At 43.8% G+C, this 21,741-nt stretch overlaps 1 protein-coding gene across 1 annotated transcript in view; it reads right to left on the bottom strand.

Moving 5' to 3' along the window:
* Positions 1 to 21,741, bottom strand: part of LOC138514391 (sodium-coupled monocarboxylate transporter 1-like) — a 987,363-nt gene that overhangs the window by 189,602 nt on the left and 776,020 nt on the right. The window contains exon 12 of the mRNA XM_069629873.1: positions 20,745 to 20,977. Within this exon, the coding sequence (XP_069485974.1) occupies positions 20,745 to 20,977 (233 nt within the window). The remainder of the gene's footprint in view (positions 1 to 20,744; positions 20,978 to 21,741) is intronic.

A 21,741-nucleotide genomic window follows, 5' to 3' on the forward strand; every position in this document is an offset into this window, starting at 1 on the left:
CATATGCTGCAAGACTGTCTTTGATAGCGAACCTCCTTGAGGCCACGGCATAAACATTTTATCCGCGGTTACTTTAACCCATTCCACACTTTACTGTTTCAGTTTAGGTGCATGCTTCGCTAACTGCTTACAGTGATGCATAAATGGAGTAACATCCTCCATTCTCGACTCGTCTATTCTTAACTTTGTGTAACACTCGTTTATTTTCAATAACAGATTAAAACGGTATGTTTCATAAAAATAATATAATATGAGCGGGCACCACTCGTCGCAAGCTCCAATCCCACTAACCACAAGTTTTTACTTTAATCTTACTAAAAACAACCATCAGGTTAAATTCTAAGCAATCGATTAATTGTTTCTACTTATGACGTCATCGTTCACAAAAACCCCATAAAACAAACAAACAACGGTTACACAAATCTTTTACGATTTTTTTCCCCTAAAACTCGTCTTGCCCTCTAAAAATCCTTGAAGAGAAGTTTAAATTAACCCCTTTGGAAACCGTCTTTAATCGGTTCCGTCTCCTAATGTTCCACTATGGGACTCTGGGTTAAAATGTCTTCTGTTACATTATAAAAAACGCAGGCCAGGGCGTATTCTCTTATCGTGGCCACTCTCACGATTTATACTATTACTCGGCCACACACAAGTCAATATCTCATTCCCCACTTATATTATAAACTTACTCTCACGTTATATTTTATCCCGCTACCCTCTGTTACTTTCATTTTTTTTCACTCATTACCCATGCTTTTGTCAACTCACTCAGGTTTTTACTCACCGATATCATTTTTCGTCTTCTGACTCTCGGGATCGTCTGCCTTTTTTACCGACTCTACACCTTTCCGATCGATCTGCTTTGCGTAGGAGTTGGAGGGGATCCCATACACATAAGGGGACCCGTCACACCCGGTCTTGCAAGACTCTTTTTAAATGTATACTAACCACTGTCAACGGGGAGCTTCACATTCTTATGCATACATCAATAATGGAGTCGACTCAGGAAGTAGACAAACTGCAAACTGTTTTAATATAAATGATCTAAAACAGGGAGCATAACGAACATCAATGCAATCGTTCGGTCTTCAAACTCAAAGTACTTGAAGAAATAACTGTACTTTTATAAACAAAATGTGTCATCAATGACGTCTAAATCAAATGCGTACTAACGGCATCCTACGTGGCAAACTACAAAAACTTATAAGCATGAGTGATTGGCTCTGAGTGAACATCTAAGTACATGATCCATACTAGTCTACAAAAGTGTAAGTATGTGATTAGTTTACTAAACATCAGGTGGGGCACCTAAGCCCTCCCTTCAGAATGACCACTCTGAGTGTCACTAGATACACAACGGCACATTGGTTTGCACACTATAGGACCCCTAAATACGCAGGTCCTCTACAATTGGTTGGCACTCTATCCTCTTTCTTTTTTTTTCCACCTATGTTCGCAGCCTGCAGGCTGGCCATCCAGATGCTGGTGAGGTTGCCTTAACTTTACCTTCCCACCAATTAGCATTTCAATCCATCATCACCTCAGTGGTCTACTGTCAATTAGGCCTTTGAAATTCATCCTTGAGAGTGTTCTTAACTCAGAGGAAATTAGGGAGTGAGAAGCACAGTTTGTCTCGGTGCGTATGTGTGACCACCTTGTCCATCCAACTTCAAGCTTCCATGTGACTCGTGACCATGGAATCGAGCCTTTTCGTGCATTTAATATTATTGTGTACTAGACTTCTGACGTCTTCCTTGTTATGTTCATGCCTGTGAACAGGAGTTTGTTCTTTCACATGATTTTGTATCCAGTCAGTTCACTCCAGTTTTGATAAGACCTTGGCTTCTTGGCTCGCTCACCCTCGCCTTTTGCTGACATTCTGCTTCTAATTCAATTTCTGCTTTTTAACTGCGACACACTGAAGTGAGGGCTTTTACTAATGTCCAACCTGTTATAAGACGTTTAGTGGAAACATTCATAATTCTCTTATTTCTATGTATGTATACGTTGGCGCTTGCTGCAGTCTATTTACTATAAGCTTAGAGCTAGCTTCACGATTACTTTGCTTCTTGCATTTCTTCTGCATCTGTACATGTGTAAAATGACTTGATATCTTCATCTGTTTCTGTGGCATAGGTTTCTTCACCTTGAGCCCAAGATGTCACTTATCCTTGTTGCTTTCTTCATGCCTTATAGAATATCTACATTCTCTGATCACTGCATCTCTCTTATGTACTTAATCTTCAGCTCTCTGCAACATATACTGGCAATGGTTACTGAAACTACCATTCGTCCTTGCCGTTTATTGGCTCTCCTCCTTCAGGAATTTCATTCAAATTGCCATCATATTTCTTTGTATGCAGATATGGTTTTCTCAATGGGTACCTTGGCTCCCAGATTCTCTTAGGTACTGGTACTCTTATGTGTACTGCACAGAGTCCACGCTCTGCTCTTTGTTGATTTCACTGTTCCGCATACGTTACATAATTTGGTTCCCAGCATACAGGTAAAAGAGGCAGGTTGATTGAGGTGGGGGTACTTGGCTCCTCCTCTACAACAGCAAAAAGTACTGAGGGACTCACATGTGGAGAGGCTTTCACTCAAGAAGGTAAATCTAATCTAAAAGTGTCCACTTCAAAGGCACTGTCTGCATTGGGGGTAGTCCTGAATCAAGATCTGACTTCATAAAATCTTTCCATCGATATTTTATGAAGATTGAATTCGAAGCTTCTATGGAATCCAATTAGACCCTCCTAAAGACTTGTACTGAAGGAGACTAAATCACTGAATTGGAAAGCAAATTAAGGGACGCAAGTGGACTGAACACCTCTCGGGAGATTGATTTGATGCAGGAAGACCCATATGCACACCCGAAAGCCTCATACAGACGGATAATGGCAAAGGTGCCGAAGGCTTTCGGGCAGGGTCCACTGAGAAAAATGGTCATCCTCGACAAGGGTCCTCCTAAGGAAATGGTTTTACTGTACCATGCAGCCCTTGAAGGTTCTATGCTCAGAACCTCCACGGATTCAGAGTTTCTATTGAGTTACCCTAACCCTGAGAGTATCGATGTCCAGTACCCACTCACTGATTTTCTGACTGAAACCAGGTATTGCTTCCGCTTCCTCCCCACTGCTGAGTGCAGCCGCCTCCACAGCTAAGCTTTAATTAAGGAATAATGCAAAAGAAAGGTGCTGGCAAATGGGGGACTAAGAGGAATACAGCAACATGACAAGGGCCAAATGTGTTGTGTGACACAGTAAGAACAGTGGCCCGAACAACAGGAATGTGACATAGGAATGTTGCTCTCAAGTACTGCATGTACCAGACTCTGTGAGACATGTATAGTGGTCCATCTCTGGAATCATCTGAGACCTAGTGCATAGAAACCCCGCGCTACACAGGAAGCATAGGTCAATGCTTGAAACCTAGGCTGTGCATTATAACTCGTCGCTTGAAGAGGCGGATCTTCTGTTATGATCAGGGATCCTTCTATGTGCTCACCTGGTAGAGCAGAAGAATACGAGAAAGAAGAAGCTCATCAAAGGCTAGGTCCACTAAGCTCAGAAAAATAAGAAGCAGAGATAAAAGTGGCAGGTCTCTGCGCTAGAACTAGCCACCAGAATCCAACCAGGATACTCAGAAATTCACACCACTCTGTTCTTCCTGAATCATGTTTTCCTAACAGGAACATTCCATTCCATCATGTTTGAACCTCTGTCAAATTTCAGTAGGTCACAGGTCATGTGTAAGTGTCACAGATGGCCTCAAAAGTCCGCAGACAAGGATAGTATGTTTACTATAATTCATTGAGGTTTGTTACAAGGTTTGCAGGAAGGTTGGGGTGGGCCAGAGTGGGGGTGGGGGAGCCCTATTGATCTCTTAACATGTACATGGGCTACATCCAGCCAGGCCCAGGCGTACTTAACCCCAACTTTGGTCCCGAGATGTATTTCTCGCTCCACCCCTACTATCTAATTAGAGGATACCTCTTCAGGAGCCAGTCACCTTCTCTATTTCATTCTCTCTGGGACTTTCTAAGGGGTTTCTCACTCTGTTCGGTTGGTTGCTTATCGTATACAGATGTTCACTCTACTCCTCTCACTCCTTAATTCTCTCTCACCTTCCTCCTCCTATTCCTTTTTCTTACAGCTCCAATCCCTCCATCTCCACGCTCCTGCTGACCTTCGCTTACTATTCCCTCTCGCCCTCTACTTCTTCTCTATCTTCCTTACCTCTTGTCCACTGTGTCCTGATCATACCCCTCTCTCTGCAGTCTCTCTATGTTCTCTGATCTTCTCACTCTCTCAATTCTCACTCCCTCTATCTCCTCCCCTGTCTCCTACTCTCCACACTCACTGCTTCTTCCACTGCACTCCTGTCACACCCTCTATTTTTCTCTCTACAGCAAGCACCTACACAATTCCCAATAACCTCCCTTCTACTCTCACTCGGTCTCTCTCACTCTCTATCCATCAGTCACTCTAACACACTCACTCCACACTATACTACAACACGTGTTGCCACTCTCTCTCTCTTACACAATACCTTTAGGCACAGGCTGCCACAGTCTCCTCCACACTCCTCTCCACCACCGCTCACCACCATCTGGTCTCTTGGTCTACAAACTCTACTCCTGTCCTCACCATACAACTTTCATCCATGCCTTGGCCCGCTGGGTTTTTATAGTTCAGTCTTGTCATGTTTGGTCTTGCCTCTTTGCAGGAGCTGCTGATCCCACAGACACCCTCCAGGCACTACCAACCCAACCTAGCGGAAATTCACAGTTGAGTTAGGAACCCCAGGGGAGGGAAAGAGGTAGTGGATAAAATTAAAAACAACAGATGTGTCGCAGGCTGGTTCTGGTTTTAGCAATCTGCAGTGGGACAACAAGTCACAATTAGAGCGCCTTCTTTTCGCCAGAAATAAACACACTACTTAAATGTTATCCCTTTTGTTCCCTCCCTTACCTGTCTTACCTCCACAACAAACCAGAGGGTGAATGGAACATGAAAACAGTTCTCTTCCGTTGTCCTTGAACTTGCTTCTCAAGTCTTGGTAAACCAAACAGAGATTCACATTAAAATCCTACCTAACTATTTCTAACTAACTAACAAGGCCTCAGGTAGCTGTCTCTTCAGCACATTGTTTATTGTGTATCCAGTTTTTGTGTTTTCTGCTGCTCCTCAAAACTATATTTACAATAACTTTCACCGTTTGTCCCATGTACTACAGACCTCCTCACCAATCCTTGAAATAGTGCACATGTGCTGGGAAATTGAGGCTTGTTGCAATGTAGTCTTGTCATGTTATGCCACTGGCCAGGAGTGCATGCTTGTAGAATGTTGATGCATGAATGCTGCAGCTCAGGAGAATGTTGAGTGGGTCTGAGAGTGAATGTTCTGAGTGTGTCAGTTGGGGGCCTGAGCTGGAGTGTGAAGGATGGCCGGTGGGTCTGCTCTCTCACTATGTCCTGTCTTCTGTCTACTGTGCCACTGTATATACCTACAAGAGAAACTGGATTGATGTACATTTGTACCTATGTGAATAAAGCTACCGGGAACAAACCCAATGACTGCACAGCAGGTCTGTGTCTCGAGTCCCAGCTTTATTACCACCAAACCTACTTCATAACAATTGGCGACGAGGTTAAAAGAAGCCTGGATCAAGAGAAACAAGAAATAAAAAAAGAGGAAGAAGGAAAAAGGACGGAAAGACAGCAGGAGGAGTTTCAGCAACGTTAATGACAGTAAGGAGAGCTGTGGGGGGGGGAGCAGCAGTTGAAATGAGAGACCCACCGTTTCCCCATGCGGATATATATCCATCCAGCCCAGCATAAGAAAAAACAAACAATTACGTTTGGGCTCTGGGGGGGAGGCTCCTATCAACAGAAAATCCCCAGAGGCTTTGGTGTGGCCTGAAAAATATATATATATATGAAGTAATTACTTGGTCTTCGTTATAGTTTTCGGATTAAAATACATACAACAATAAAAACAACGAAGAAGGAGCAGTGCGTGGAGCAAAATGGGAGCAGTTTCTAAGTGCGTGTTTATTTTACAAGCAGTTACAGGACTTATTTGCGCATACGGGAGTCCAGCCGATGGCGCCTGTGCTCCATTAATTATCAAGGCATTTAGGATACAAACGGAGCAGGACGTATTGGCGCGGCCAGTTCGGCGCGGGCCGATTCGGCGCGACCGCTTTGGCGCAGCAGCCAATTTGGCGCGAGAACGTTTCGCCGCCGGGATCTTTTGACGCGAGGGAGTGCGTGCCGAAAATGGGCTGCAATGCTGGCTGAGGGGCAGGATGCTGTGGGAAAAAATGCACATACATACCCGAAGCACACCGAGTGTGGGATGCAATGAAAATGGCCTGCAATGCTGGGGTGCAAAGGAATGTACCGCTGCATAATAATAACATTGCATCTGTAAATAGTGCTTCATGCTGGAGCCTCCCTGCTTCTAAGCAGCGCAATGAATGATAGCCGGTAATACTCATGACTGAGTGGAGCGATTAACTCACGAGCTGTCTGTCCTCCCGCACAGTGCATTGCTCAGCATGCGCGATACCCCACTCATCAGAGTGTGTGGATGAGTGTGTTCGAGCGTCAGTCTGCATAAGAGTGTGTGAGCGCATACACATATATGTTTACGCAAGTGCCTATGTGCGGCTTGTGGCTCGGCTCTGGGTGCACAGGGGTGTCTGCCAGGTGCTTCTGAGTAGATGCGACTACGTCATGCAGAAGCCACATGGTGTGGGGGTTGAACAAGACACCGTCCGCCTTCTAGACGGTGATAAGTGTATGTTTCCATTAGGTTGAAAATGTACATGCAGTGCTATGTATTGAAGAGCAGGGATTTTCCTCACCAGGAAACAGTGTTTTCTTTATGTGAGAAAATGTTGATTAGTTGTTCTTGGCGGGGAGGTTTAAAAGGAGTGCGGCGATCCTGCCGAGGGGAGAAATAATGAAGCTGCCTGGACCCCCCCCCACGTTTATTGGGTACATGTTTGCCAGGCGAGAATACATGCAATAGGTTCATTCCCGCAGGGGGTTTCTGACAGAGCTCCAGAAGATTACAGGCGTAACGGGGGCCAACATCTGGTGTACTTCCTTTTTACATGAAGGCAAGGAGCTGTTAAACTCGATAAAGGAGTGTAGACCAAAAGAAGGATTCATTGCCTGAATTTAAATGATTTACGGGTAAATGTGAAAACACTCATTTCACAAGAAATCACAAATTCAGAATAAAGCGAGCGTTTCATTCAGGGCTAGTGATGGCGATGAGCTCAGGGGGAGAAAGAGGGAGAACAAACTTTAAACCAGCCCAAAAGCACAAATGCAACACGTTAACCGTACCTGTCAACCTGCTGCATTTGAAAAGAGTTATGCTTTTGAATTTGGCGTGAGGGAGTTTAAACGTGGCTGCAATGTCAGCCACGTCCAAACGTCCTTCGCGGCAAATCGGCGCCGCCAGAAAGGCTCCTGTGACAAAATGGGCGCGCCAAATGGGCCGCTGCGGCGAACTGGCCGTGCCCAACTGGCTCGCGCCAAAACGGCAGCGCCAAAAGAGGGTGCACCGGGTTACACAATAGTAAGAATGCCGTTGATGGGAAGGTGCCATGTGTGAAATGAACTTTAACCAGTGAATTGTGGAAATCTTATGCTCTTAGATGCCATTTACAACAGTGCCCGTACTTTTTTTTTGTTGGGCAACCATGCCGTATGGGACCTGCCTTTATCAAGAATGTTGCATGTAAAGTGATGGTTACTGTGCAGAGGCCCAGCAATGGCCGCTCTCTTCGGGGCTCAAACAGATTTTGCATTTTTTTTTGGTGAATTCATTTATGCGATTTCGTGGCCGAAGGAACATTAATGTGATTTGAACATCGTTTTCAATTATATAAGAGACATTGTACAATTGGGAAATAGTGGTGTTTAAAATGCCACATGCAACGTGATTTAGGATTCATGAGTGATGGTAATCAGACAGTGGGAGCATCCCAGGTGAGACGTGCCTCACAGCAAATGACAGCAATTCACAGTAACAATAATGAGGTTGGGAATAACAGTGTAGGTTTATGTATTGGATACGTGTGTTGCACATGATTAAAGGCATGGTCTAGTAAACATTTTTATTGTCCCTACGGGTCGGCCATGTTTTTTTAAGCCTAAGTGGCTCGATTTTATAAAACTTTCCTATGGACCTTACCCGAGTTTTCGTCCATTGAACGCACGTGAAAACAAGCACCAGGGAGCCGCCATTTTGTGATAATCCCATCACTTGCCTCATCGCCCTGGCTGACCTGCTTTTGCGGCACTAAATCATATCCCCCGCCTCTGAGCCTGTCATCAGCAGATGCGTACCGCCCATTTCACAACGCCAAAGCACGTCTCGTGTCAACAATCGCTGCGCCTCAGCTAATGACGTGTCGCCATGGAAATGGCAGGACGCCTCTTTCCTCAATAAGTATAAACAGACGGTTTCACAACACACAGCAGCAGATTTTCGATTCCATTCCTCTCTCTGTGCTACTTTGAGTATTCTGTGACTCGTTTCTGTGCTCTGGTCAGCTACCTTCGCCGCTTGTAGCCCGTGTGAACAGATACCAGTACCTCCGCTATAAATTATTTTAGTTTGTTTAACACACAATGGCTACAATAATGCCCTACATGTACGAGCCTGAGTATACCGAGGAGGAACGACTGGAAAGGGAAGTACGCGAAAACGATGAGGATTCGGACGGCAGTTGGCAGGACGAATCAACAGATGAAGAACCTGGGCCTAGTCGAATGGACAGCGTCTCCACCTGGTGCACATGCAATCGGTGCGAGCTAATGCCAACCGAGGACGAGAACTGCTGCTGCCGAGAAAACCCGGGATGCCTGGCCTACATTTCAGAAGTCGAGCCACGACCGCAATGCATCACCGAGCTGCCAGACTTCAGGGCAGCCTGCCTCACACGGGCCGTGTTGAGAATAATGATGGTGCTAATGCACGAACTTCGAGCAACTGTTCATCCTCGTAATCCGAGTAACAAGTAAGTATACTCTGCTTGTCATGCCACTCCTATTTCATGGACTTCTACTATATCCAAAATTACATCTACATATCATTGTAATGCATGTAAGTCATTGAATAGTGTGCATTGTCTAGATAGCATTTGTCCGTGTAAAATGCCATTAGTTACAATAATTGTCATTGACAACAAACGTTTATTAAACTTATCTTGGTAATTTAAAAACAGTTTGTTTCATTCCTTTTCACAGGTGGTACAGGCTGGTGGCCTATCGTTCCTTTACATGGTGGCTTCACGGGAGGCTTGGACACCGCGTTCGAACAGTGATACCCGCCTGTGCCGTTCGTGCCATTAGAGAAACGTTCCCGAGTGACAGCGGTCAGTACAGGGGATTTTCTCTCGCTGTGCTGCAACCTGACATGTATAATCTTTAAAGTCTTGTATTTTTGTGTCATGAAAATAAGATACAAAATAAAACACCACATATATTTTAACAACGGTTGTCTCGATTTTTTAAATGAATCAAGTGTGTCTCCATTCAAGGATGGACGTCAGACATCTGTGCTCCGAATGGGTGAAGGTCTGGTTGCTGTGAAGCAGGGTGGTCACTATCCATCTAAGCTAACATAACATATTCTCGATAATGCATGCACTAAATAACACTTGTTCAAAGTCTTTCAGTAGGTTATGTCTCTATAAAAGTCACACATATATCTATACTAACATTTACCATTGGATTATACAGTCTTGACCACTATAATACACCGGTTGAAGTGTGGGTCTGTGCTCACAAGACTCTCCGGTATGTGAAATTTGTTAATGATAAGCAACGATATACTGATGCGCGCTGGCATGGGGGGCTGTGACGGGCGCGAACGTCCAAGGTGCCAAACTGCATGTACACTTCAAAAGGTGTCCCACGCCAAGGGGCCATCGGTCACATGGCCTCCTCAGACCCTGTGTCTCCAGGCAGGCCTCCCCTTCAAGCAGGCCGCCCCCCTAATACCACAACATACATACGTCATTCATTCACAAACACACCCCAGTTTCTAATACTTTAAAAACCACTCGATATGTCTCATGAGAACATCTTTGTGCTTTGCAAGTCAACTCTTGAACGTGCTACCTGGGAACCACTGAGATCTATGCTAATCTGGTCGTCGTCGTGCTATCCGTGAACTTCTGTGACCGCTTCGAGCATACCCATCAGTGCGCTACCTGTGGCCATCCACCTATTCTCCTGCAACATACTGCTCTGCTTGCTGAATCCAACTGTTTGTTGGTCAGGGTAAGGCCATGTATCCTGGTCATATTTCGCAGATTTTTAAATTTCTATCTATTTTCGAGTAGAGTACACAATAGTGCTATGTTCATTGGTCTCATTGGTATTGACTTCAGTTTCCATTGCTATGCTATCAATAGATCTATTTATTTTCATCTGTAACTATTGTGATTGAATTGCACCCTTCGGGGGTCCAGTCTATAATGTAAGCATGTTTCCTTCTCGTGCAAGACAGAACATCCAAGGGACGAGTCACATGTTCAGATTTCAGTCACATCAATTATACATTTCTGCAACTTATGCAAATACTAAGCAGCACATAATGAACTGGTATAGTTCCTGCGACCAAAACAAACCTTGCATTGAGCATGGTATGATTCATTTACTTTTGTATCAAATCTTTACTCTTGAAGATTGTATAATAATGTCGATATTTACTTTTCAGGTTTATCAACAATGCCTGCCTGTTCGATTAGCGGTTGCCCTTCGAAGACCCATGCGAAATCTGAAGGAACTACAATGCATGTATTCCCGAAAACGGTTGATCGAATAAGAGAATGGGTCAGACATTGCGGATATCCACTGGATGAGCTGGAAAGTAGAGTCCAACAAGTCTTAGAGGACAAGAGGGGTGATCGATACCGCATCTGCAGCCGGCACTTTTCCTTGGACATGTACACAACTTCTTGGGTAACAAAGAAGAATAAACGGCGAACGACACGGAAATTGCGCGAAAACGCTATTCCCACTCTATTCGTCCACATTCCGCCACCGGTGAGTCAAGTGTCCGGATTTAGCATTCGGCCTTGCGGTAGTGTGTAGCCGAATGGATTAATAGATATTGTAGGTGTTCTATCCCTTGTAATAATTTCGATATTGATATGAGTGTATAGTTTTTTGAATATTGACATTTATCAATATATTCTTTTTCGATTTCATAACCCACAAACACAATGTATATATATATGGGGACAGGGAACTGTGCTGTATTGAGCATTTTTCAAGTATTCTGTCGGCTCACATGGCTATTTTTAATATTGGCATTTCATTATCAATCATTAATTGACCTTTACAACTTCTTGACTATCCCTTGAATCTGAAGCAATAACATTCTACATCCTTGACGTGGTCGCAGTTATCAACCACTTCTAGCGCGTATCAGGTAATCTTACTCGGCTAATCCGCTACATACTTGTTTTATGCATGTCAAGTAATAGTTTTATTCTATCGTGTAATTATTTTACTGAATGTTTGGTTACTGCTTTCCAATTGATATACACCTTAGTTATCGTGCACTGGTGTTTGTTTTCAGTTATAATTAGTGTTATCCATACTAATGCAAGTACTGTCTTTCAGGGAGATGCTGAAGCGTCCGCCACATCTACAACATTTCTAGATGTTTTTCAACATCAGGAAGTATGGATACTGACAGCTCCATCGAGCGTCATCATCAGAGCTGGAATTCTTGTCGTTTGATTGTTCCACACAATGTTTCATTTGTGGTTAGCCGTTGATATGTACCTGTGCTGTCGACCCCAGGTGTGTGTTATGTTTTCACAATTGTAATCCTCACTAATGCAAGTACTATGTTTCAGGCAGTTGATGGAGCGTCAACCCCTGCACTTGATGCAGAGCCTGACATTCAAGTATACGAATCGGCGCAACAGCTTTCGGAAGTGCGCACTACATTTGCAACATCCATAGATATTCTTCAGCAGCACGAGGTATGGATAATGACAGCTCCATCATGTGTGATCATATAACGTGATTCCATTTGCTATACTTTCTTCCCTATTAACGCAAGTGCTGTGTTTCAGGGAGATGACGAAGCTTCCACCACAATCACAACATCTCATTTAGATGATGCAGATGTAAAGGAATCGTTGAAATAAGTCGATGAAATGTGATCATATTTGGATTTTCTTTGATTCTTTTGGACAATGCATCTTTCGCGGTTATCTCTTTATATGTACCTGTGCGTTCGACCCCAAGTGTGTGTTATGTTTCCAATATTGAAAACCATACTAATCCAAGTACTGTGTTTCAGGGAGATGACGGAGCTTCCACCACAATCAGAACATCTCATTTAGATGATGCAGATGTAAAGGAATCGTTGAAATAAGTCGATGAAATGTGATCATATTTGGATTTTCCTTGATTCTTTTGGACAATGCATCTTTCGCGGTTATCTCTTTATATGTACCTGTGCGTTCGACCCCAAGTGTGTGTTATGTTTCCAATATTGAAAACCATACTAATCCAAGTACTGTGTTTCAGGGAGACGACGGAGCTTCCACCACAATCAGACCATCTCATTTAGATGATGCAGATGTAAAGGAATCGTTGAAATAAGTCGATGAAATGTGATCATATTTGGATTTTCCTTGATTCTTTTGGACAATGCATCATTTGCGGTTATCTCTTTATATGTACCTGTGCCGTCGACCCCAAGTGTGTGTTGTGTTTCCAATATTGAAAAGCATACTAATGCAAGTACTGTGTTTCAGGGAGATGCGGATGCCTCCTCTCCAATACAACCAATCATGGCAGTCCATGCAGAGCCAGAGCTATGGATACTGACAGTTCCATCGAAATAGATCATCACTGGTCGAATACTTGTCGTTTGATTGTTGCACACAATGTTTAAATCGTATTTGGCTATTGAGATGTACCTGTGTGTTCGTCCTCACGTGTGTTTTATGCTAACAATATTTTGATACATAGTAATGAAAGTACTATGTTTCAGGGAGACGATGGAGCCTCATTCCGTGCTGTCTATGCGGATACAGAAAATATAGTCGTTGCTGCGCAAGAGGAAGGGAGGACATGCGGAAACGAATCGGAGCTACAGCGTGCAGATGTTGAAGGTCCAGTCAAAAAAGTTGCAAAGAAAAAAAAACAAAGAAAGGTTAGTTACAAACAGTTCATAACTTTAAAAAAATGTTTGTGCTGGGGACTATTTTTTGTTTTTTTCCAGTCAATTCTACTACACTCCATCTTGTGTTTAAACTGAACATCCCTTTTCCAATCTCTCCTCCAGTTACCTGTGGGTGTCAGAACTATACACACACAGACAGTGAAGCGAATGAGAGATGTGGCTTGCCAGACCGTGTACACTATGGAGGAACTATTAATTAAGGCGAGGCGTGTTCAGGCTCGAGATGCTCATGTCCAATGGCCAGAACATGAATTACTTGTGTTTGGAGACTACAGCAAAGTTGCATTGGACCATAGCTACAGTGCGACCGCACCACCACAAGAAGATGTTATTGAATGTATTGAAGATAGCTCTGAAGTAGTTGCACATCAATTTACACAATCTACACCCGCCAAAAATTTGCCACCAAAAAACCTGTCGACATTGTTGTGTTCTCCCATCAATGTCGAAGTAATAGATGTTGAAATGACAGAGAATGAACCAGCCGCAGCATCCATAGACGCATTAGAACTTGATATCAGCGATATTACTTACCAATGTGTTGAAATCTCCACAACGTCAAAGGCCGAAACAACGTTGACGCAGGATGACAGTCTAATGAAAGAGAGCAAATACATTGTATTCGACAGTTGTTTGATGGAAATTATAAGTATGCTGAAATGTGTGCATTCCATTAGAGGGAAAGTATGTGGGAAGCCATTGATTAATGTGACTCGTCAAATAAAAGGCAGTAACGTCAAAATAAATGCCGCCTGTAGATTAAATCATAGGTTCTCATGGTCTGCACAACCGATGCTGGGGAAACAGCCAGCAGGCAATCTACTGTGTGCTGCTGCATCACTTTTTAGTGGCTCCAGTTTTAGAAAGTTAGAGGCTTTCTTTCAGTTTGTGGGACTCCATTTCATTTCTAAAGCGCTGTACTACACATACCAACGTGATTATCTGTTTCCGGCCATTAGTGATGCTTGGAAAATTGAACAATTGTCTCTAGCAAGTACATTCGAAGGCAAACGATTCAGGCTAGCCGGCGATGGACAGTGCGACAGCCCTGGATTTTCTGCCAAGTACTGCACCTACCACTTTCAGGACATGGATAGTAAGAAAATTGTGAGTTCGGTGCTCGTGCAGGTAACACAATGTACATCCTCAGTGGCCATGGAGAAACTAGGTTTTATAAAATCAGTGGAATATCTACAATCGAGGGGAATGCACATCGACCTCATAGCCACGGATAGACACGTTTCAATTGCCAAGACAATGAGAGAGCAGTTCCCACATATTAAACATCAATTTGACGTATGGCATCTTGCTAAATCAATCAATAAGAAAATCTCGGCTGCAGGGAAAAAAAAGGTTTTGAAAGTATTTTGCAGTGGTCACATTCTATCACCAACCATCTTTGGTGGAGCTCAAAAACTTGTGAGGGGTCAGTGGAAATACTACTTGAAAAATGGCGGTCACTGATGCACCACTGTACCAACGTTCACCGCTGGACAGCAAATGAACATTTCCACCAATGTGAACATGGCCCTTTGTCCCCAGAGGAGGCACGGAAGAAGAAGTGGTTGATTCCATCTTCACCGACACACAAAGCCATTGAGAAGATTGTTTTCGACAAAACTCTTTCAAGAGATTTGAGAGGACTGTCAGAATTCTGTCACACAGGAGATTTGGAGGTGTTCCACAATATGTGCCTAAAGTACAGGCCAAAGCGCTTGCATTTTAGCTTTCGGGGCGGCATGAAACATCGCACTCTACTAGCGGTCTTGGCCCAAAACAGAAATGTCGGACGTGAACAATCTAGGACTAGGGGTAAAGTAAGGATGCCTCGCTACACTAAGGTGTTTTCAAAACGAAGTATGCAATGGGTGATCAAACCAGTCTATGATGAAATGCAGTTCGACTTTGTGAAAGGCCTTATTGTTGCTGTGTTAGAGAAGCACAGATATGGAATTTTGGACGTTTCTGTGCAGAGCAGTGATCCATTGCCACCGAACATTGCGACTGTGCCATGCCCACCCGATGCACAGCTGATTGTGAAGAACAAATCCCGGTTTAAATAATTGCAATACGATTGTCTTTTTGTAAATAAATGTTATTGTACAGTGTACCTGTAAACCTAACCCCTAACTTCACCATCATGGGTGGCGAACAAGCTGGGTGTCATCTTTGAATTCTCTCTATTCACCTCACATATGTGTATGTATATATTTTTCTCATGTCTCATCTCATGTAAATGTAAATGCTGTGCACTGTTAACGGAGGGGAGGCTTGTGTATTGCAAATAATAAAACAAACAAACAAACAATAAATCTCACTTTTAACTCAACTCCTGTGGTACTTTATACCTTCCCTGACCTTCTGCCAAAAATTAAATGTCTCAATTTGGGCTGCAAAGCTCGCAGACAACGGGGACAAAATTGGGGCACTTAGAACGCGCCAGCCAAGCGGGCCGTGGCATTTGGGAGAGAAGCCAGTTCGCATTTGCACATTGAGGCGCACTACATAGACAGATTCTAAACTTCAAGTTCTCACAGATGCCTATACTACGTGATGTTGCAAATAAAGAATGCGAAGGACAGCGCCCAGATGAGGCCCACAAGTCGCACTGGAAATATAAGGGTCTATTGTTTTTTGACCTTGAGACAGGGACCATGGCGAAAGAACTACATTTGAAGGGAGTGCGCAATAACGTAAGAGACGATAAGGCAGAAAATTCAGAAACTAGACCGAGTTTCATTTTAGGTCAGTATACGAAAAATCGTTGTCAAGAGCACGGTCCGTTTTACAGACTGCATTACGAAGAGACACAATGGAAATTTCAAATATAATGTAAGTAAATCTTTACACGCTTTTATACCGGAATGAAGATTTAATGAATGGATGCATGAATAAATGAATGAATGAAGAGCTAGGAAAAGCAAGTAAAACTGTTCGTAGTCGGCACATGGTCATGCAGGTCCACTGGTCTCACCGATCTCGGTCCTTGGCCCAGCCACTTTTCCCTGCACTGCCTACCTGAACTACGGGACTGTCTCTGTATCCTTCAGCCCCTTCTCCCGGCATTTACCTTGCACTTGCCACCAGCTGGCCCTATTATTTAATTTGTATTCAACTAACCATGTACAGCCCTTCCCCATCCGCGATCAGAAAGACACCTGGCCTAGTAGGATCGTTGTCTGTCTGCCCTTGTTCCCCACCTGCCTTGTCACGCCTAGAAACACTTGAGTATAGGCGCGTTACAAATGCCATATCATATATCATATCATTCCTCACGCATGTAGACTAACTGTCGTTTATCATTGTGTGTTGGCCTCGATTTATCTCGTTACTTTTCGCATCGATTTTAGAGCCAAACATACTCCATTGAACTATCCTTGCAAGCAAATAGTTTCTGATCGGCCGTAATAAATAAAATGAGTAATATTAATGAAGTTCGGCTAGCGAGACTAATTATCATTTTTTTGTTTTCATAACAGGTATTTGATCCCGTTCTGCCACAGCCACCTGTTTGAGACACCGGCGGATGGATTCTTCAGCAGACACCTGCAGCTTCGTGTGAACAACTGGAGCACGATCACCATATTATGGGACGATCGCCAAGGGCCCACATGCCCTTACGCTGTACTAGTGGCTAGAAGCAACATATCAACCTTTATGCTGGACTAGTGCCTAGTTGATGGAACAGCCTTGCGGTTCACCGTGCTTCCAAAGTGATTCTTTTTACGAAAATGAACACTCTGTGTACCATAAAGGAACAGCGCGTGACTCAAGATGAAAAGGAACAGTTATTGCGGATACAGATAAAAGAAAATAAATGGCTTCCGGAGTTCATATGTCAATTGCTGAATATTCTCTAAACATTTAATGTCAAATAAATGTACTTTACCAAAAGTACCGTGTTGCTGTTTCATTTTAAAGTACAGTTTCATATTCCGAATTGTGGCGCGCTGTGTTGTGAGTTGATCTGTGTTGGTTTCCGGGTTCTGTGTGGAGTCGCGCAGAAGACGACTGGGCGCGTTTGCCTACGCAGCACAGTAACGTCACGGGGAGAGGCGGGGAATATGAATGTTTTGATAATGTCAGGCTCAGGGGCGGGGGAATTGATTTAGTGCCGCAAAAGCAGGTCAGCCAAGGCGATCGGGGAAAAGATAGGATTGTCAGAAAATGGCGGCTCCCTGGTGCTTGTTTTCACGTGCGTTCAATGGACGAAAACTCGGGTAAGGTCCATAGGAAAGTTTTCTAAAATCGAGCCACTTAGGCTTAAAAAAACATGGCCGACCCGTAGGGACAATAAAACATTTTACTAGACCATGCCTTTAAGGAATAGGTGACTGGCCCTGATAATTGCCATCACATTTTGGAATAAATACGAATTTAGGATAGTTTCCTTTGGTGAATAATGTAAATGTTTAGTTGTACAAGGAAACTTATTTGAAAGTTTTCAATACAATGTATTTGAGATTGGTGTCCAGTGGAATTAGTGTACATCCTGAAATAGGAGTTAAAGTGTAAAATGTATAACAAGTGTAGAATCTGAGAATTCATCGGGCCGTTGTCTCGTTATGGTGCATGATGCATTGTGGCCCAATGTAGAGAAAATAATTGTCATCATTCAAACATACCGCATGTGTTGTAGGTTGGTTGCAGTGCAGGGTATTTTTTATAGTGATATAGATTGGACTGAGGAGTTCAATCAGCTGATTGCCAGAGGTTAGTTGCCAATCAGCTGAGCAATGGGTGATATATTGGAATTTAGGTAAGTGATTCCAATATATGTATAAGTAAATGTTGAATAGTGAAGTTATTGAGAAAAAAAAAGGTATAAAGGTTACACGTATATACAAGGAATATTACACACAGGAGAAGAATTTCTGTATTTGGCCAGCGTATGGCGTGAGTTATGTGCACGGAAATGTTATGGTAGCTGTTGTTAAAAGAAATTCTCAGATGAGGTTATGCCTAGGTTAGAATTGCAGTACTACCAGGAGTACAATACATGTTTAAATGTTGTTTCATTGTCAGCAAGTCTGGTAGTGTTGTGGTTTGGTCGTGGTTTGTTTGACGCATGCATGAGTATACTGGTAAGGATGTACGTGGAGCGGGTGAGATGAATGTGCTCGCCTGAATGAGGCATTTGTGCGTGTTTCTGATGCTGGATTGGTTGGATGTTACTTGCATTTGATATTGGTTGTGATCTGTTGGATGTGTGTTATGGCAGCAAGTGGGAGCTGGTTGAATTTGAGTGTGTTTTGGTTGTGAGAGGGGAAGAAGCGTGGATTACGTACCCCTTCTGTACTTGTTGTTTCAGGCATGCACAACACCACTCTCCCCGCGTGTCAGTTTGTTTGGACTATTACCAATGGGTTCCGGTTGGCTTTGCTGCATTGTATGTTCCCCACCTGTGTGTATGATTGATGTTCCTTTGATCGGTTTGGTTTGTGCCAGAGTGTGGCAGGCTCTGTGTCTGGATGTGGCGGATCTGGACGGAAGGATGTTATTGTGTTGGAAGGTTTCTATTGTGAGAAAGGGAGATGTTGTGGTTGAGTCTGGTATGAAAGGGAGATGTTGTGATGGTTGTGTCAGGGTATGAAAGGGAGATGTTGTAATGTAGTTGTGTCTTATGTCACTGGCCTGGAGTGCTTGATGTCAGAATGTTGATGTATGAATGCTGCAGCTTAGGAGAATGTTGAGTGGGTCTGAGAGTGAATGTTCTGAGTGTGTCAGTTGGGGGCCTGAGCTGGAGTGTGAAGGATGGCCGGTGGGTCTGCTCTCTCACTATGTCCTGTCTTCTGTCTACTGTGCCACTGTATATACATACAAGAGAAACTGGATCGATGTAGATTTGTACCTATGTGAATAAAGCTACCTGGAACAAACCCAATGACTGCACAGCAGGTCTGTGTCTCGAGTCCCAGCTTTATTACCACCAAACATACTTCATAACAAGGCTGCTGCTTCTTTCCTCTTTACTTTAAACGTGCAGTTCAGGCAGTCTCTAGCAATCAATAAAACCTTTGTACAAGTCTATATTATTTCAGTCCCTTGCACGTAACCTTTACTCCTAAAGCACTTTTCCCATTAAGCTGCGCCCCCACCTGAGACTTTCCAGCTGAATTAATCTCTAACTTTTTTATTCTACTGTTGCTTCAGTCTTGGAGTTTAAAATGACACAACCTGACTCTGTAACATATCTGATGTAAGGCAGCCAGTATTTCTTCTCAACATTCCAAGTTGATTGTTCCTGCCCTTACAGCCCACCAGCCTTTCTTTTCAAGGTTCTGCCATCTTGGCTTGGGAGCCCTGATTAGCTGTGGTTAAGGAAAGAAAATGACAAACACCTTCCCCAACGCCCTCTCCCTTTAGCATCTACTCTTGACAAAACAGCCCCCTATCTTGTGTACTGTAACTGGTCCTTTATACCGGCAAGCCCTGACAAATCTCTCTTGTCCTGTTACTCCCCCTATCTCCCAGTGTTGTCCTTGGTCACGTGCCTGCTTGTGCCAATCTCCTCCTGCCCTTTCTCGAGGTGGTAGGTTGTGTATGTCAGAGGTTTTGAAAGCCCTGCTAGGCTCTGCCCCCTTTTTGATCTGAGGTGTAGTTTTCTTTACGGTCGAGGTGAACAGTTCACTTTCACTGCACCGTTTTCCTGTGCAAGGTAAGGTTGCCTTTCCCTCTTCAGGGCTGTTCTCTCCGCCAGTGACGTGATAGAGTCTCAAGCTGTCCACCGTTCTGCTGCTGTCTGTTTCGGTCTTGTGTTTCTGGACCACTTCTTTCTTAACACACTCGTGGCATTCTGGGAGATGTAGTTTTGTAGAAGAAGCAAAAGAAACCAGGCCAGGCACGAGGCAGCTATGCATTGTCGATGAGACAGTGCTCTAAATACTTTAACTCAACAGAGAATGTAGGAGGTAGTCAGGGACTGGGGTCCCTCTCAACTCCCTTTGCACCACCTCTGGGGCAGGTCAGGCTCTGGCAATGCCCTGGTAGGCCACAGTCCCTAGGGTACGGGGTCCCAGATCCCCTCTGACAGGGTCATGTCCTTGACCCTGTCACATAAGCCACTCCTGAACCTGCCCCCAAAGCGTGCAACCTGTCATAAATGCATGGGCCGTGCACCCTCTGCATGGGCACTCCAAGTGTTTAGGAACTTTGAGTCAAGCTTTTCCATCCATCTATTTGTTGTTCTTAATTCATCTTCCAAAGAGGGAGTGATGATACACCTTATGACATGCGCCCCAAACATATTACACCTCAAGAATCAAGCTATGGATTCTTTATGAGGTCTTGTGTAGAGGTAGTGGTGTAGCAGTATAGGCCTGATAGCACTCAATTGGGGGCAGTGGTCAAGACTGATATGAATTTTGTTGATCCCATTATGTGGTGGCAGAGACAAACTAAAAAGTATGGATTTTCAGCATGTAGGGGGCATTGTTTCAAGCAAGTCCATCCATCCTTTTCCATAAAACAGGAATATTTCATCATAAGAACATGTCCACTCACCTCTCTGTGACCTCAGCTTGTTGCAATGTTGTGAATACTGTCGATGCGGTGGTGGTTAGTACCATGGATGCTGGATTTGAAGTCCAATTGCCCTCCGTGTCGAGGCTGATGTTACAGCCTTCGGTGGAGAGGCTCAATGGGAAGGTATTCGACTTAAGAGAGGGGTAGATAAAAGCTCCAATGGTAATCCAAAATGTCAAAGATACTCCAACCATAAGGCCTGTTATTGCACCCTAGAAAAGTAATAAATGGCTGGTGAAAACCGTAAGAATAGAAAATATCAATTGATTTAACTCTGCATGCATTTGTTTTATTTATTGTTTTGATATCGTTTTGTAATGTGTTAAGTTGCAGAAAACCACATCAAAGCACCAGTTGTAATTACTCCACAGGCTCATGTCTATGGAGGTGGTCACAAAATACAACACCATCCAAATACAATGAAATCAGCTGCGCAAATAATGCTCAAGAGATTCAAGGATTTGGGGTAAAAGTGTTTGAGACCCTGCTCTCTCTGACCAGCGGCAGCCATTTTAGAGAGAGGTGGTGGAGAATTGAATGAGGCTGGAAGAGGTATTTTAGTCCTTGAAGGAGTGCACAATGCTTGGAAAATGAAATGGCTGCACCCTGGCAAATCACATGCCGTATTTGTGCTTGTGAGCACTCTCTTTTTCTCTCTCTTGCTTGCCCTCTCACTCACTCTCATTATCTCCTCCTCTACCTATTCTTTATGCAAGAGCTTTGCTGAGTTCTCCCTCCCCTCTTTCCCTCAAGGCATCCTGAGATGTCAGGGAAGCTGGAGCTGAGCTGAGGAACTGACTGTAGCTGTCCAGAGCCTTGGTGTGTTTTAATGATTGTTTGTGATGTGAGATGCAAGGTAAAGGGCCTGGCTGACATTTGGACACAAGGCTCAGAGAAGTGCTGGCAGGGCTGTAGGATGACCAAATGTTTCAAATAAAATAAAAACGGGTAGGCCACCATCATACAAGTAGGACTA

The sequence above is a fragment of the Ambystoma mexicanum genome, chromosome 12, assembly GCF_040938575.1.
Source record: "Ambystoma mexicanum isolate Mex_15411 chromosome 12, UKY_AmexF1_1, whole genome shotgun sequence".
Lineage (NCBI taxonomy): Eukaryota > Metazoa > Chordata > Amphibia > Caudata > Ambystomatidae > Ambystoma > Ambystoma mexicanum.